At 42.4% G+C, this 14,591-nt stretch overlaps 1 protein-coding gene across 1 annotated transcript in view; it reads right to left on the minus strand.

The window, feature by feature from the left end:
* The window catches only part of OTOP1 (otopetrin 1), a 60,003-nt gene that overhangs the window by 4,576 nt on the left and 40,836 nt on the right, over positions 1-14,591 (minus strand). The window contains exon 5 of the mRNA XM_033959489.1: positions 7,885-8,822. Coding sequence (XP_033815380.1) covers positions 7,885-8,822 — 938 coding nt within the window. The remainder of the gene's footprint in view (positions 1-7,884; positions 8,823-14,591) is intronic.

The following is a 14,591-nucleotide window of genomic DNA, read 5'->3' on the forward strand; positions in this document are numbered from 1 at the left end:
CTCAGATGATGGTAAGAAGCGGCGGGGGGTGCCCAATTGCGGCGGGGAGGTGCCCAATCGTGTCGGGAGGGTGCCGGATCGTGTCATGGGGGGGTGCCAAATCATGGGGGGAGGGTACCGGATCGCGTTGGGGAGGGTGCTGGATCGCGGGGGGGGGGCACTCGTAAATCAAGCCACGCTCGGTTTCTGAGGCGCCAATTTTGTGAATGTTTTGCTTGTCTTGCAAAACATTCACAAACTGGTGCACTCGTAAACCGAGGTACCACTGTATATATATAATATATTCAAGGCATAATATAATAAGACAAAGATAATGATCCTATTGCAAAGTACTGCTATAAGAAGCTGAACAGTGAACAATTTCATATTACACTTGAAGTTTTGAATGATGTCTTATCAGAACTGGCTTCCTTAACCATGGCATTTCAAAAACGTGGTTTGTCACCATTGGAAGCTTATCATTGCACAGGATAAATTGAACAAACTTCGAATGCAATACTTAGGTGACAAGGTTAAGTGGAGTGATAAAGTCAACAGTCTTCTTGACAACAGGATGAGGTCTGGAGAAAAAGTTTCAGTGGATACTAATTCCATATTAACCTTCATCAACATCCTATATTTGCATCTGGGTGAAAGATTTCCTGAAAATGAAGTTGAGGAATGGTCTGCTTTTGACTGTACAGCAATATCACAATGCGACTTTTACTTCAGAAATGGACATATCAGATCTCTTTGTTTAAAGTATAAACAATTTCTTCCGGAGGAAAGTGTTATTATTCAGCAATACAATGACTTTAAATTCCTTGTTGCAGAAAAAATCAAAAGCAATCTGATAAACAGCTTTCCAGATATGACCAAATTTGTATTTCAGAATGATCAATTTGCAGATTTAGCAAAATTGATGGACATTGTTGCCACATTCTTAGCATCTAGTTCAGATTGTGAGCGTGGTTTTAGTCTAATGAACAATTTGAAGACTAAACAAAGGAATCGTTTACATTTAGAGCATTTGGAAATGCTGATGCGTGTTAAGAGTCACCTTCAAGATGGAGGCTCAACAGATCTTGACAGAATTTATTCAGACTGGATAAATATGAAAGATCGCAGGGAAAAACTTTGAAAACTAAATTGCTGTTATTTTCTAAATTTTAAGTATAAAGTACAATGATACCTTATTTATAGGTAACGCTCAATGAAACATAATTTATGTTTATTGAAATGAGACTTTATGTTACATAAAGTGTAACTAACATAAAGTGTAACTAAAATTACATTGTGTTTTTGTTAATTCAGACTAAACTCAAAGACCTGCCCATAAATGCCCATAACTGAACTCCGGGCCCTTTGGCAATCATTTTTATAGCGCACACAAATTTAGTTTTTCTTTAAAATGTGCACAGATGAAATTTTTTGCGCACACAGCCTATGAAAAATTAGAAGGAACATTGTACTAGACTACTCTTAACTTACTAATGTAATTTGAAAGTCTTCTTCTGTAACATCGCTGTCTGTGTACAGTCTCTTCCTCTGTAAACCGCTCTGAACTGCTGTGGTATTGCGGTATACAAAATAAAGTTATTATTATTAAGAAAAACACCAGATTCATCTGGTGTGATATAACATTAGCTGAGCTGATGTCACCGACTGGTAATATTTATTGAATGATGGTGTGGGTAAAATGAGAGGGGGGCAGAGGGTGAGGGGAATATATGAGGTGTTGTCAAGGGTCTGTAGAATAAGGATTGACAAGTTTATAAGAGGAGGTAAGAAAGGGTTAATAGACAGAGCTTGTAAGAAAGAGAAATGATTAGGGAGGTTTCTAAGGTGATGGGGTGGAACAGTCACATGATTGGTTGGATGTTGTGGCAGGCTGGAGTGAATTATGTGAGGAAAGGGGAACAGTAGAGTAGTCTCTTCATGAAAATATTATCCCTCCCTCCCTCCCTCCCATTTGTGCTGGTGTTATGTTTTGTGTCAGTGTTGTGGGGTGTGGTGGGGGGGTGTACATGTTATATGTCAACTTGGGTGGGTTTGGTGGAGCTTATGGGGCTGGGGGGAGGTGGTCGCAACTTTGAGTGGGGCAGAAAATGGGGTTTGGCTCAGTTGGATCTGGGAGATGAGCAGTTAATAAATAAATAAATGTAAAACTTGTATGCGAGACCGCTGCGAGCGGAAGCATGGCCTTGCGTCACCGTGGATCATGTTTAGAGGGAGGGGAAGCATGGCCTTGCGTCACCATGGGTCATGTTTGAGGGGAGGGGAGAGGAGGGGAAGCATGGCCTTGCGTCACTGTGGGTCATTTTGGGGGGAATGTTATAAATTTAAAGACATAACGGGAGCTAGTTTTGACACCGAATAGCTCCCTGGGGGTGTATGAAATATGCATTGGGGGTTTGTTGGTTTTTGACACAGATTGTATTGTAAGTCGAGATAATATTCAGATAGATAATAAAGCTGCGGCCAGATATTTATTCCAATAAAACTGAGTTGTGTGATTATTGATTGATGGTGATTAGCTTTCAGTTGCCGGTGACGGGAATGCGAATGCTAATGTTATTATTATTAGATTAGGAAACAGAGTAGTTGTTCTCTGCTCTGCTAAAAACTCATCCCCCCTTTGCCTGGAAGGAAGTTGCTTGGGTAGAACAAGGCCTACCACTCTGTCTCTGAAGTCTAAAACATGGAAGAACTGTATTCTAAGTTATTCACCCAGAAATTAAGTCTTACCTTTTGGTAAATGCATGCATTAAAATATAATAGCTTGGCTTAGAAGCTTATCAATGACCCAACCCTATGCAAAAATCTGTGAGATCCTCTCAATATGATGGCTTTAATTCAGGCTTTATTTATATGCACTATGTGGCCATTTTCTAATTTTAAAAGAGGTGAGGTGTGTGACCAAATAGTAACTCTACAAATAATGTGAAACCTCTTTAGGTCTTGAGTCATGCTAAAAAAGTTTGGTTCTTTTTAAATACAGCCAAACCTGTTTGCCATGTTAGAATTTCCCTTAGGTTAAATAAATATTTCTATTCAAACTAGATTCTTTGTAGACTGTGATGCCTATTAACAGGCCAACATAAGGATTATCTAAATAGATGCTAAGCAAGTGATTTTAAGATGTGACACATGATATAAAGACAAACAGAAAAATAAATATGGTCCAATTCACATTATAGGTTATGGAATTTACAAGTCTTGTGTTTTATAAGGTTTATGCTTTGACTGCCTGACATTGGCATTCAACCCAGATATTCAATGCCAGTTGTACGATCTAGCCAGATAGGCCCATATTCTATAATATAGGGTGCCTTAAGTTAGATGCCACTAGGCACCCTACTAGCGCCTAACTTAAGTTGAAAATACTGTTAAAAAAAAAACATTTTAAAAGGCAAACTGTAAACACCTACCAGTACCTGCATTGTGTCTACGGAGGTGCTTTAAGACACGTAACATCACTGAAAGCATGGCTAATGCTGGAAGTAGTTCGAGTATAGAATATCTTCATTCAGTTTTAAACATCAATATATACATAGATGTAGTGGGTTGCTAAGAAAGCATTTATATCACCAAGAGAACGTAGCAACGGGAGTTCAGATATTGACCTTAGAGTATAGAGTGCTCATTCGGTCTGTCATTCGTCATTAATCCCTGCTAATGTTCTCATATTCTTATATATTTTTTTAGAATCTTTTTATAATCTTTTTATTGTATATTATATCATTTAAATTATCAATAAACTACTGTTTATCTATAATATGTTTTGATCACTTAGCTTTTTTTGCGTATCTGCATTCTGTGATCTACTGGTTCACCAGTGCTGTCCCAGCATTAGATTAAATATTCCCCCATCTAATGCTGGGACAGCACTGGTGAACCAGTAGATCACAGAATGCAGATACGCAAAAAAAGCTAAGTGATCAAAACATATTATAGATAAACAGTAGTTTATTGATAATTTAAATGATATAATATACAATAAAAAGATTATAAAAAGATTCTAAAAAAATATATAAGAATATGAGAACATTAGCAGGGATTAATGACGAATGACAGACCGAATGAGCACTCTATACTCTAAGGTCAATATCTGAACTCCCGTTGCTACGTTCTCTTGGTGATATAAATGCTTTCTTAGCAACCCACTACATCTATGTATATAATGCTGGAAGTGTCATTAGGCATTGTAAAGCGCCTCCATAGACATGATTGACACAAAAAATAGGCGCCAGAAAGGTAGGCCTTAAAAACCTTGGCCTATATTTCCAATGCCTACCTTTTATGAAGCCACAATTCTATAAATGGCGCTGTTGAGTGATTCAATCCCACAACAGTGAAAGATTATTCCACTGTCTTACCATACACCATTCCAAGTGATTACTTATTCAATTTTTAACAATTTTTAGGTCCTCAGCGGGCCACCACACACTCAAGTATTTTCATAGTGTGAGGCTTTATGCTCATATTCGTCATTGGACCACTATTTGTTTTCAGTTTTTATATAAATTACGTTTTAATTATGTGAATGCTAAAGGTACTTAGCTTAGAGTTTTGACGCTAGCCGGGAGGGTAGAAACATCCGTCACCAACATGTTTCGCCCATATTATTTAAGGGCTTTGTCAAGGCACCCTCTCCCGTTCTCAACTATTATGCTTCCACCATCGCGTCTCCGACGATGTTGAGTGCTGTTGAGTGATTGGCACACGATCGGTGACCATTTTTAAGGCGGCCGCTGACAACGATGCCGTTTATAGAATCCAGGCCTTAGCTGCAGACCATGAATATTCAGTGGGAGAAAGCCAGCTATCTCCTCTGACTATTACAATGCGCAACTAGTTGGACTATCTGCAACTAACCTACAAAGATTGCAACACATGCAAAATGCAGCAGTTCGCCCACTGAAGAACTTAACCATTCATGACCCCGTCGCTCCAGCTCTGTCTGCTGTACACTGGCTACCCGTCCAGAAATGCTACGCCTTTAAAGCTCTTACACTAGCTTTCTAATTCTTTGACAGAATGATAAAAAAAATAGCAAGCTATATCCCCAACCAACCCCTGCGATCACAAGCCAAGAGAAGATTGTCCACCCCATCGGCATGCACCCTCCTTCTGGAAAATGCCCGCAAACACACCTACTCATACTTCCTACACAAATTATGGAACACAATCCCACCACCCATCAGATCACTGACAGGTCTACTAAACTTCAGGAAGGCGGTAAAGACTCACCTTTTTATCTGACTCTTTTAAAGACACCCTAACCTCTATTTCCATGCCAGCAAAGTTATACTGTCTCACTGTATGTGCCCTCCCACTTGACTTCTAGCTGTAACTAAGTCTCCATGCACGCACCCGATTCCAAACTACACAAGATCATGTCTCCCTATTACATTTACCTACACCAAGAGTGCCTTAAAATTGTCCTTTGCATCAAATGTATTTGCCCTATGCAACGAATGTATTGTATTTCTAGCTGCTATACTTATATTGCCTTATCGTTTGCCTTGCTACTGTGTTCAACTCCCTAAACATGTATTCTGTCCTACACGCAGTACATAGGAGTTATCTCACTGTTGCCGTTCATCCTTTCAGTCTGTTGTTGTGTATATCTGCTATGTGTGTAACCCGTTCTGGGCTCCTCTGGGAGGATGGGCTAGAAAATCGACTAAGTAAATAAATAAATTTGTGGTTAGATGCTAAAATGTTATTTAACTGGCCTCTTAAAGTGGCCTCTTTAAAAATTTTATAAGGCCAAGTGCCTAAATGTATACACAAAATTTCACCAAACTCCTAAATTTAGAAGTGTAAAAAGGGAGTGGCAAAAGGAGTAGATGTAGGAGAGGGAGAAAAGATATGAGCTGTGCACTGATTTTCAGCACTAGATCTAGGCTCATAAATCTAGCAAATGAATGGCATATAATTTTTAAGCTGCTAAATTAAGAAGAATTTCAGCTGAAAACGCAAAGGACAGTTCTGTAACTGTGCAAGTGTTATACCTACCTATATTAAATGTAGGCAATGAAATTAAATCTATGGGTTTAAAAATAAATATAACCAATTAGGATCACTCAAGCCAACATTTCATAGAGCCCAAAGAGATATTTCCTCAATGCTGGGCTGCTCCACTTGGCCTCCAGCTCCAGCTAAAAAATGGGCCTGAGTCGTCAAAGGTTATTTCTGGTGAATGTTTTCAAAAATGCTGCCTGTCCAAGGAGAAAACCACAAATCATAATTGATATGAGAATTCAAAATGAAAGAGTACAAGTCTGAATCAGCATATTGGCAGCTGAGGAATTAAACAGATTAGTTCAGGAGCAGAGAGGATGACATGGACAGGTGAGATAAATCAAAACAAGCAACGGAAATGCATCAGTCTAAAGAAATGAGTAATGCCAACCTCTAGTGAATTTTAGTGTCTATGTCAATATAGAATGACGTCGCCAAAAAAAACCCAACAATTTCATGTAAAAATATCACGAGCAAAAGGCTGGTCTCCTGTGTCATGGGCTAAGGCTCAGTGAAATTTAATTTCCTGGGAGTTGGAGCCTACATCATGGTACCTAAAGGGACAAATCTCAACACTGCAGCAATAATGAATTGTGCAATCATAATAAAGGCTCCCCTTTATCATGTTATGTTAGGGTGTTTTATATCGTGAATCGATGTGGTAAAAGCTCCAATGCTCATAGGAATTCTATGCCAACTGAAACTGGCTTGAATATTACCTTAGACCAATCAATGCTCAATATGTAAATAAATGGCTTCTAAGGTACTCAGTAAACGTCTTATGTCACCTTAATAAATGTTTTCAATAATTTTATAGTCTGTTTAATAGACCTCAGAATCAAGATTGATTAGAGTTGGATGGCGGCGGCATTTGACAGACCCCTGAAGAAACAATTGTGAAACATGTCGGGTCTTACCGCCAGTCTACCGTGAGAACTGATAGTTCGCCATTACTATGATAAGTAAATTTAAGCATAAGAATTGGAGGAATGATATAAAATTTCAATTAAATAGACCGGTGAGGAGTGCACCACTTGCATCTCCCCGTGATAACACTTCGGTGAGACGGAGGAGTGGTGGTTCTGAGGTCTATTAAACAGACTATAAAATTATTGAAAACATTTATTAAGGTGACATAAGACGTTTACTGAGTACCTTAGAAACCATTTATTTACATATTGAGCATAGGAATTCTATGAGCATCTGAGCTTTTATCGCAGCAGCATACAATAAAATTTATTGTAAAATGAAACAAGTAATTCACAAAAAGAGTCACAGACATCATACTGGGCTTGATGGACCTTGTTCTTACTGAGCACATTTTGTACAATAGTCTGGGGCTATACACCAAGCTCCTTCCAGTCTGATTTGCCGTTGCATGGTGACTGTGGTCTAGACAGTATAAACCCAAAAAGATATGAGGGATACATAATCCATAGATAGTCTTAACAATTAGACATAATAGTTTAAATTCAATTCATATAGTGAGGGGTAACCAGTGGTTAAAGCTACAATCTCAGCACTCTGTGACCCTGGGCAAGTCACAGCCTAAATAATGCTGATCATTGCCCCTCTCCCTACCACCACCCGTGATTGAATCTTCATGACATCCTGTTTTCCCAAATTCCCAAATCTAATCCTCTTACCCACCACCCCATGATTGCACCCAAACTCTCTTTGCAGATCCCCCTAATTCCCCCAACCCCCTAATCCAATCCCCCAGATGAGCTCCTCCCTCAAAGCAAAGTCCACTACTCTATATATCAGTCCAAACATTCCCTTTGCTTGATGAGGTATCTTCACATTGCTTCCTAGAAAAGACATAGTGGTACTTTTCTTAAACTACTTATCAAGTAGCCTAATGAAATGTCTTACCGATATATTGCAGAGGAACAAGAATGCCGCAGTGTTCTTCAGAATCCATCTCTTCTTACTGAGCTTTGAGCTCGTGGTGTCGGGAGTTGGGAAGTGAAGAACCGGGAGTCTAATACAGCTGTTATTTCCTTGACTTCTTTTTCTCTCTTCACCACAGCTTTCAGTGGGGGAAGCATTTGTATTGGACCCCTGAGCCAAGAGTTTGTTGAAAATCAGGTTGGTTTCACTGTAAACTGTTTCATAGGAAGGTGCGAGGGACAGAGTGCTCTCATTGGTTACCGTGATTATTCTTTCAATAGTTTTAACGTCATCATTCAAATTCTCTTCTTTGTGATGTACACATTCTACAATAAATAAATTCTGAACATATTTCTCAATGATCACCAATATAGAATATGGTAGATTATACCATGTGTATTTTGGGTGGGTGTGTGCACAGATAATGGCCAAGATTGATCCCCAAGAAATAAACCAAGAGCCACACGCAGAGCCAACTAATAAATTTACATCTAACTTTCTGGAAGGGCTCTCTGAGTCATCCAGTGATCTCTCACCAGTTCTTGATATCAACAGGCTAGCAGTTCCAGCAGTGCACATTAGAGTCAATACGGTGATACCATACAAATAAAACATAGTAAGTGCTGATTCACTCTTGCTTTTGGAACGTCCAATTTGAATGAGGTACACAACAACAATTGCAATCGTGATGGTCAGTACGAACAGTCCTAAAATTGTGCCAACTATTGCACCACGAAAACGAAACTGCATCTTATTATGGTACTGTTGTTGGACTGTACGCCCGATATTCTTCCATAAGACATAGAGCATCGTAGATGCTAAAATGTGATACTCTATTGTGAAAGGATAAAGGTAGTAGATGCCTTGTGAAAATATGAAGCAGACATTTGTTGTACAATTGCATTCAGGTGCATGGTGGTCTAAAATGAAAAAGAAAAAGACTACATTACATCCATCCTTTCATGAAAACATAAAGTGGCATGTTAAAAGATGAAATACCAATATAGTATATAATTTTTTTTAAATGATCATTAGAATAATTTGGACTACCAAATTAGAAATCATTATCCAATTAAGTGCTGTTTTATTAAATCATGTTAAGTACTAGCACACACTTCATGCATTAAAAAAGAGCATTTTGTGATAATTTGCTGTCAGCACACACTAATCATGTACAGTGGTACCTCGGTTTACGAGTACACCGGTTTGCGAGTGTTTTGCAAGACGAGCAAAACATTCGCAAAATCGGCACCTCGGAAACCGAGCGTGCCTCGATTTACGAGTGGCCCCCCCCCCGCGATCCGGCAAACCCCAGCCCCCCCCCCCGCGATCCAGCACTCCCCCCCCGCTGCGATTCGGCACCCCCCCCACCATCCGGCACACCCCCCCCGCCGTGATCTGAAGTCCCCCAGACCCACCCAAACAGGCTTCTTACTTCCATCTCGGCCTCGGCACCGGCACCGGCATGTCCTGTGCATTGGTGCCGGTGCCCGAAGATCGGCCTCCTCTTCTTTGCTGGGCCTTGAGCATCTGCGCATGCTCAAGGCCTGCGAGTTTACGATCTCTCTGAGATCTCCGAGAATCTCGAAGAGAGCGTGAATTTGCAGGTCTTGAGCATGTGCTAAACCTTCAGAGGCAGTAATGCCAGTTCTCGTGGAGGGGGGATAGAGCAACGCCGCTGGCCTCGGGGGATAGGGGTGGGTGGGAACAAATCAAGCGAGTTTCCCTTAGTTCCTATGGGGAAAATCGCTTTGATATACGAGTATTTTGGTTTACGAGCATGCTTCTGGAACGAATTATGCTCGTAAACCAAGGTACCACTGTACTATTTGTTATTTTTTGGGAAGGGGGCATGTCATGGGTGGGAAATAGGCATGAAAGCTTTTTCCAGCTAGCATATTTGCATTAGTGCACACTAAGGCCCGGATTCTATTTAGCATGACCCAAGTTGCATGTGCAATTCAATTGTTTAACAAGCTAATCAGCACTGATAATTGGCAATTAACACCTAATAATTGACAAAAATTGGCACTAATTAGAAGTTATATACACAACTTGGTAGGTGCATTCTATAAAGTGGTGCATGCTAGTTCTTGTGTGAGAATCTCAAAAGGGGCATGGCCATGGGAGGAGCATGGGTGGATCGTGGATGTTCCTAAAAGTTAAGTTCACTGATATAGAATACACCCAATCCACACACAGCTTAGATGCAGGTACTTAGGCCTGGTTTTCCTTGGCCTAAATGGGTGCACTTAAATGTTAGTGATGCATACAGCTACTAAGTCTGATTCTATACATGGCGCATGCCTTATACATAATTGCACTAAGTGATGTTCTAGTCGGCGCAGAATAGGGTCATTTAGATACCCAACTGCCATTAGTTGCCTGCCAAAATTTACACCAGGTTTCAGCAGGCATAAGTTCTGTGCTGAAAGTTAGGTGCAAGATCCTCGCTAAACTAATCCGCTATAATAAAACCCTTAGTGCGCATGCGCACTTCAAACTCTGTGGGTCCATGATCCATGGCGCCGTGCCTGCGCATACGCAGTATACCACCGAGCGCTGGCAGTTGGCTGCTGTGGTTGATGTGCTATGGGCTGTAGGGAGCGTGCGTGCAGAGCGAGTAGGGGGAAGGGAGAGGGGGTTTCTGCTCTTCCGGTCTGGCTGCTGCGTTATAGCGGGAGTGGTGTCATAAGAACATAAGAACATAAGAAATGCTTCTGCTGGGTCAGACCTGAGGTCCATCGCGCCCAGCAGTCCACTCACGCGGCGGCCCAACAGGTCCAGGACCTGTGCAGTAAATTTCTATCTATACCCCTCTATCCCCTTTTCCAGCAGGAATTTGTCTAATCCTTTCTTGAACCCCAGTACCGTACTCTGCCCTATAACGTCCTCTGGAATTGTATTCCAGGTGTCCACTACACGTTGTGTAAAGAAGAACTTCCTAGCATTTGTTTTGAATTTGCCCCCTTTCAACTTTTCCGAATGCCCTCTTGTTTTTTTATTTTCTGACATGGAAGATGAGGCGACAAAAGGTAAAAAGCAGCAGTTTCTCTATCAGGCGCACCTACAGTGTGTGGGAACATGACTGTTTCTCTTCGGCGTTGTGTGGAGTGCTGCTGGACAGGGGGAGGTAAAAGGAAGGGAGAAGGGCTACTGTTGGACAGGGGAGCAGGGAAGGGGTACTGCTAAACAGGGGGGGAGGTAAAAGTAAGGGAGAAGGGCTACTGCTGTACAGGGGGAGCAGGGAAGGGGTGCTGCTGGATAGGGGGAGGTAAAAGAAAGGGAGAAGGGCTACTGCTGGACAGGGGGAGCAGGGAAGGGGTACTGCTGGACAGGGGGGAAAGACAGAAAGAAAGATAGACAGTGGGCCAGGGAGAGAGACAGAAAGAAAGACAGACAAAGAAAGGGGGCAAGGAGGGAGAGAGAAAGACCGATATACAGAAAGAAAGAAAGATGTATAGAAAGAAATGCCTAAGTCTACACATCTATTCTAGCACCCGTTAATGTAACAGGCTAAAAAACTTATATTCTATAAAGGACACTTTACAGAATGGTAGTTTAGTACAGATCTAGCACCTAATGCTAGGCACCATTTATAGAATTCTTCCTCTAATCTAGCAGTGCAAGCAAGGTCGGATTAATCAATAGGCCCAAGAGTCACATGCCTAGGGCCCGAAACTGTGAGAGAGCCCCCCCCTTTTTTTTTTCCAAACAGCGATTATCAGCAACGGGCCCCTCCCGAGCACTCAAGATCGGCAACAGCCCCCCCCTCCCCGGCACTCAAGATCAGCAACGGGCTCCTCCTCCAGCACTCAAGATTGGCAATGGGCCTCCTTCTCCCCCTGGCATCAACAGCATTTCATATCAGCAATACGGTGCTTAGCCCAAAACTCCCTCTGACACAGCTTCCTTTTCCACCCAGGCAGTTCGAGTCAGAGGGAAGCTTTGGACTGAGCATTGCGTTGCTGATTTGAAGTGCTGTTGATGCTGGCAGGGGCCTGTTGCTGATCTTGAACGTCATTGCAGGGGGGGGCATTGCCGATTTTGTTGCCAAAATCGGAAGAAAGATGAGAGGAAGGGAGAGAGATGAGCTTGTGGTGGATGGAGAAAAGAGGGCAGATGATGGAAGTGGGGAAAAGGGAGATAGAGAAGAGGGCAGATGATGGAAGTGGGGAGAAGGGGGAGAGAGAAGAGGACAGATGATGGAAATGGGGAGAAGGGAGAGCAAATGATGAATGGAAGTGGAGAATGAGAACACATACTGGATGGAAGGAGGGATAGAGAAAAAGGACATATGCTGGATGGGGGAAGAAGATAGAGTTAGTAAGATAGTGAAGGGGTGAAGGCATGCTGTGGGTAGACACAGTGGAAAGAGGGAAACAGAGGACTGCATAATAAGAAAGAATTTAATTTAGACGGAAGCAGAAAATAAAGAAAGAAGACCAGAGAAGAAAAGGAAAGGGAAGAAAGAGGAGAGAAGGATGTCAGAGAACGGGGAAGGAGACAGAGATATCAGATCTCAGCGGAGGAAATGAGAAGAGAGAGATGCTAACAACCACAGGGGGGAGGGAAAGAGATATGAAAGGAGAGAGATGCCAGACCTTGAGGGAACAGAGGGAAGATGATGGATGCCAGACCAAAGGGAAGGGGGGGTCAAGAGACAGGGAGAGACAGACAGTTTCTAGAAGGGGCACACAGTGGATGGAAGAAAGAGAATGACAAGAAGATGAGGAAAGCAGAAACCACATAACAAAGGTAGAAAAAAATTCTATTTTTTTGCTTTAGGATAAAGTAGTATTATAGCTGTGTTGATAAATGTTTAGAAATAGAAAATAGAAATACGGTGATCATTTTATTGGACTAATTTTAATACATTTTTGACTAACTTTCAGAGACCAAATTCTCCTTCCTCAAATCAGGACAGGATACTGTAACAGTAGTATACTTTACTGACCTAAGGAAAGAGGGTTTGACCTCTGAAAGCTAATTTAAAAAATGTATTAGTCCAATAAAATGGTAATATCTTATTTTCCATTTTTTGTTTCATTTTTAGTTGTTAATTTGTAAAGTGATTTGGTATTTCTCTTTTTTTCAAATTTACATCTGCTATCTTTATATTTTATTCAGTATTGGGGGATATGCACTAGAGAATGACATGGGGAAAAAATCAGTCCCCGTCACTGCCCCGTCCCCGGCTCACCGTACCCTTCACCGCCCCGTCACCACCATGTTTGTTCTACTCCTTTCAACCACCACCCTTCCCTCCCTCCTTTACCATCTGTTCCTTTCTACCACCCTTCAGCTCCTCTTGCGCGGCCTATCTACCTCCCTCCCTCTTACTTCCATGTCATGTTACAATCAATGTAATTTGTGCAAGCCGCTGGAGCCTGCGAGCTCGGTCCCCAAACAATCTCGCTTCTGTGTTCCTATTTTCCCCATTTCTAATATCTCCCCTATGTATCTGGCATTTCCCCCCTGTGTCCATATATCATCCCCATGGCATGTATGTCCCCTTTATGTCTCTGTCCCTATGCCCCCATGCACATAATTTCCCCTCTGTTTCTGTTACCTTCCTGTGTGCAGATTTCCCCTCTCTTCCACACCAATGTGTCTCTTCTCTTCAACCCCATCTAGTTCCTTTCCCTCTTTCTTTCACCCCCCCCCTGCTTCCAGCATCTGATTCACCTGCCTGTCCTCCCCTTTCTTTCCTGCTGTGGGTTTCTTTCTCTCCCTCTTCATCCCCTTGGCCCAGAATCTCTTTCCCTTTCACTCCCTCCTTCCTAGTGTGAGCCGCGCGCGGTCCAGCAGACACAGATGTCTGCAAATTATCAATGCTACTGCTTCTGCACTAGGATATCCCAGCTGTCTTTCCAACGCAGCTCGTGAAGCTCTGCTGCTGAGAGGGTAGGTTGGCCATATGACAGAGGGCTGAAGGTGCGAAACATCATGAAGACAGAAGAGAGTCCTGCCACTACTACTACTGCACTGAGAATCTTTGACAGTGCCTCTGCCCTGTAGTAAAAACAGAACATAAAATAAATAAATCAATTGACTTGTCCTCCCTTGCAATGACGTGTCCCCCATGTTTACCTATAGCTCAAATCAGGTCAATTGTGCACACTAAAAATGCCCACCTGAGCACATAGTCATGCAGATGCTGCAGTACAATGGGCAACAGGAGGATCTGGAACGTGAGCGCAGGCAGGCAGTGATACAAAAACAGCAGACACCCGGCCGATTGCTGCATTCTGCCAACTCCCTCCCTTCACCTCACCTTAGATGTAGAGTTTGCCGGCTTTCTTTTTTGCCCAGCTGCACGCGTTCAAAAAGCCGCGCACGCGTAGCTGCTTATTTGTTCAATATTCTCCTCTGACGCAACCGGAAACAGGAAGTTGCAGGAGAGAAGAAGATTGATCAACTTGAGCAGCCGTGCGTGTGCGGCTTTTTAAATGCGTGTGGCTGGGCGAAAAAGAAAACTGACAAACTCTACATCTAAGGTGAGGTGGAGGGAGGGAGATGGCGGAACGCTGCGATCGGGCGGGTGGGGGCTGCTGGACCGCGCGATCCTTGATTGCCTCACTGCGGAGAGAAGCCCATTCACCGCTTCACGGGGTGGTGAATGGCCTTGTCCCCGCAGAGACAACTATTTTTTCTTTCCCCGTTTCGGCGGGTTACCCGTGGCTACT

Source organism: Geotrypetes seraphini, chromosome 1 (genome assembly GCF_902459505.1).
Source record: "Geotrypetes seraphini chromosome 1, aGeoSer1.1, whole genome shotgun sequence".
In the NCBI taxonomy this organism is placed as follows: domain Eukaryota; kingdom Metazoa; phylum Chordata; class Amphibia; order Gymnophiona; family Dermophiidae; genus Geotrypetes; species Geotrypetes seraphini.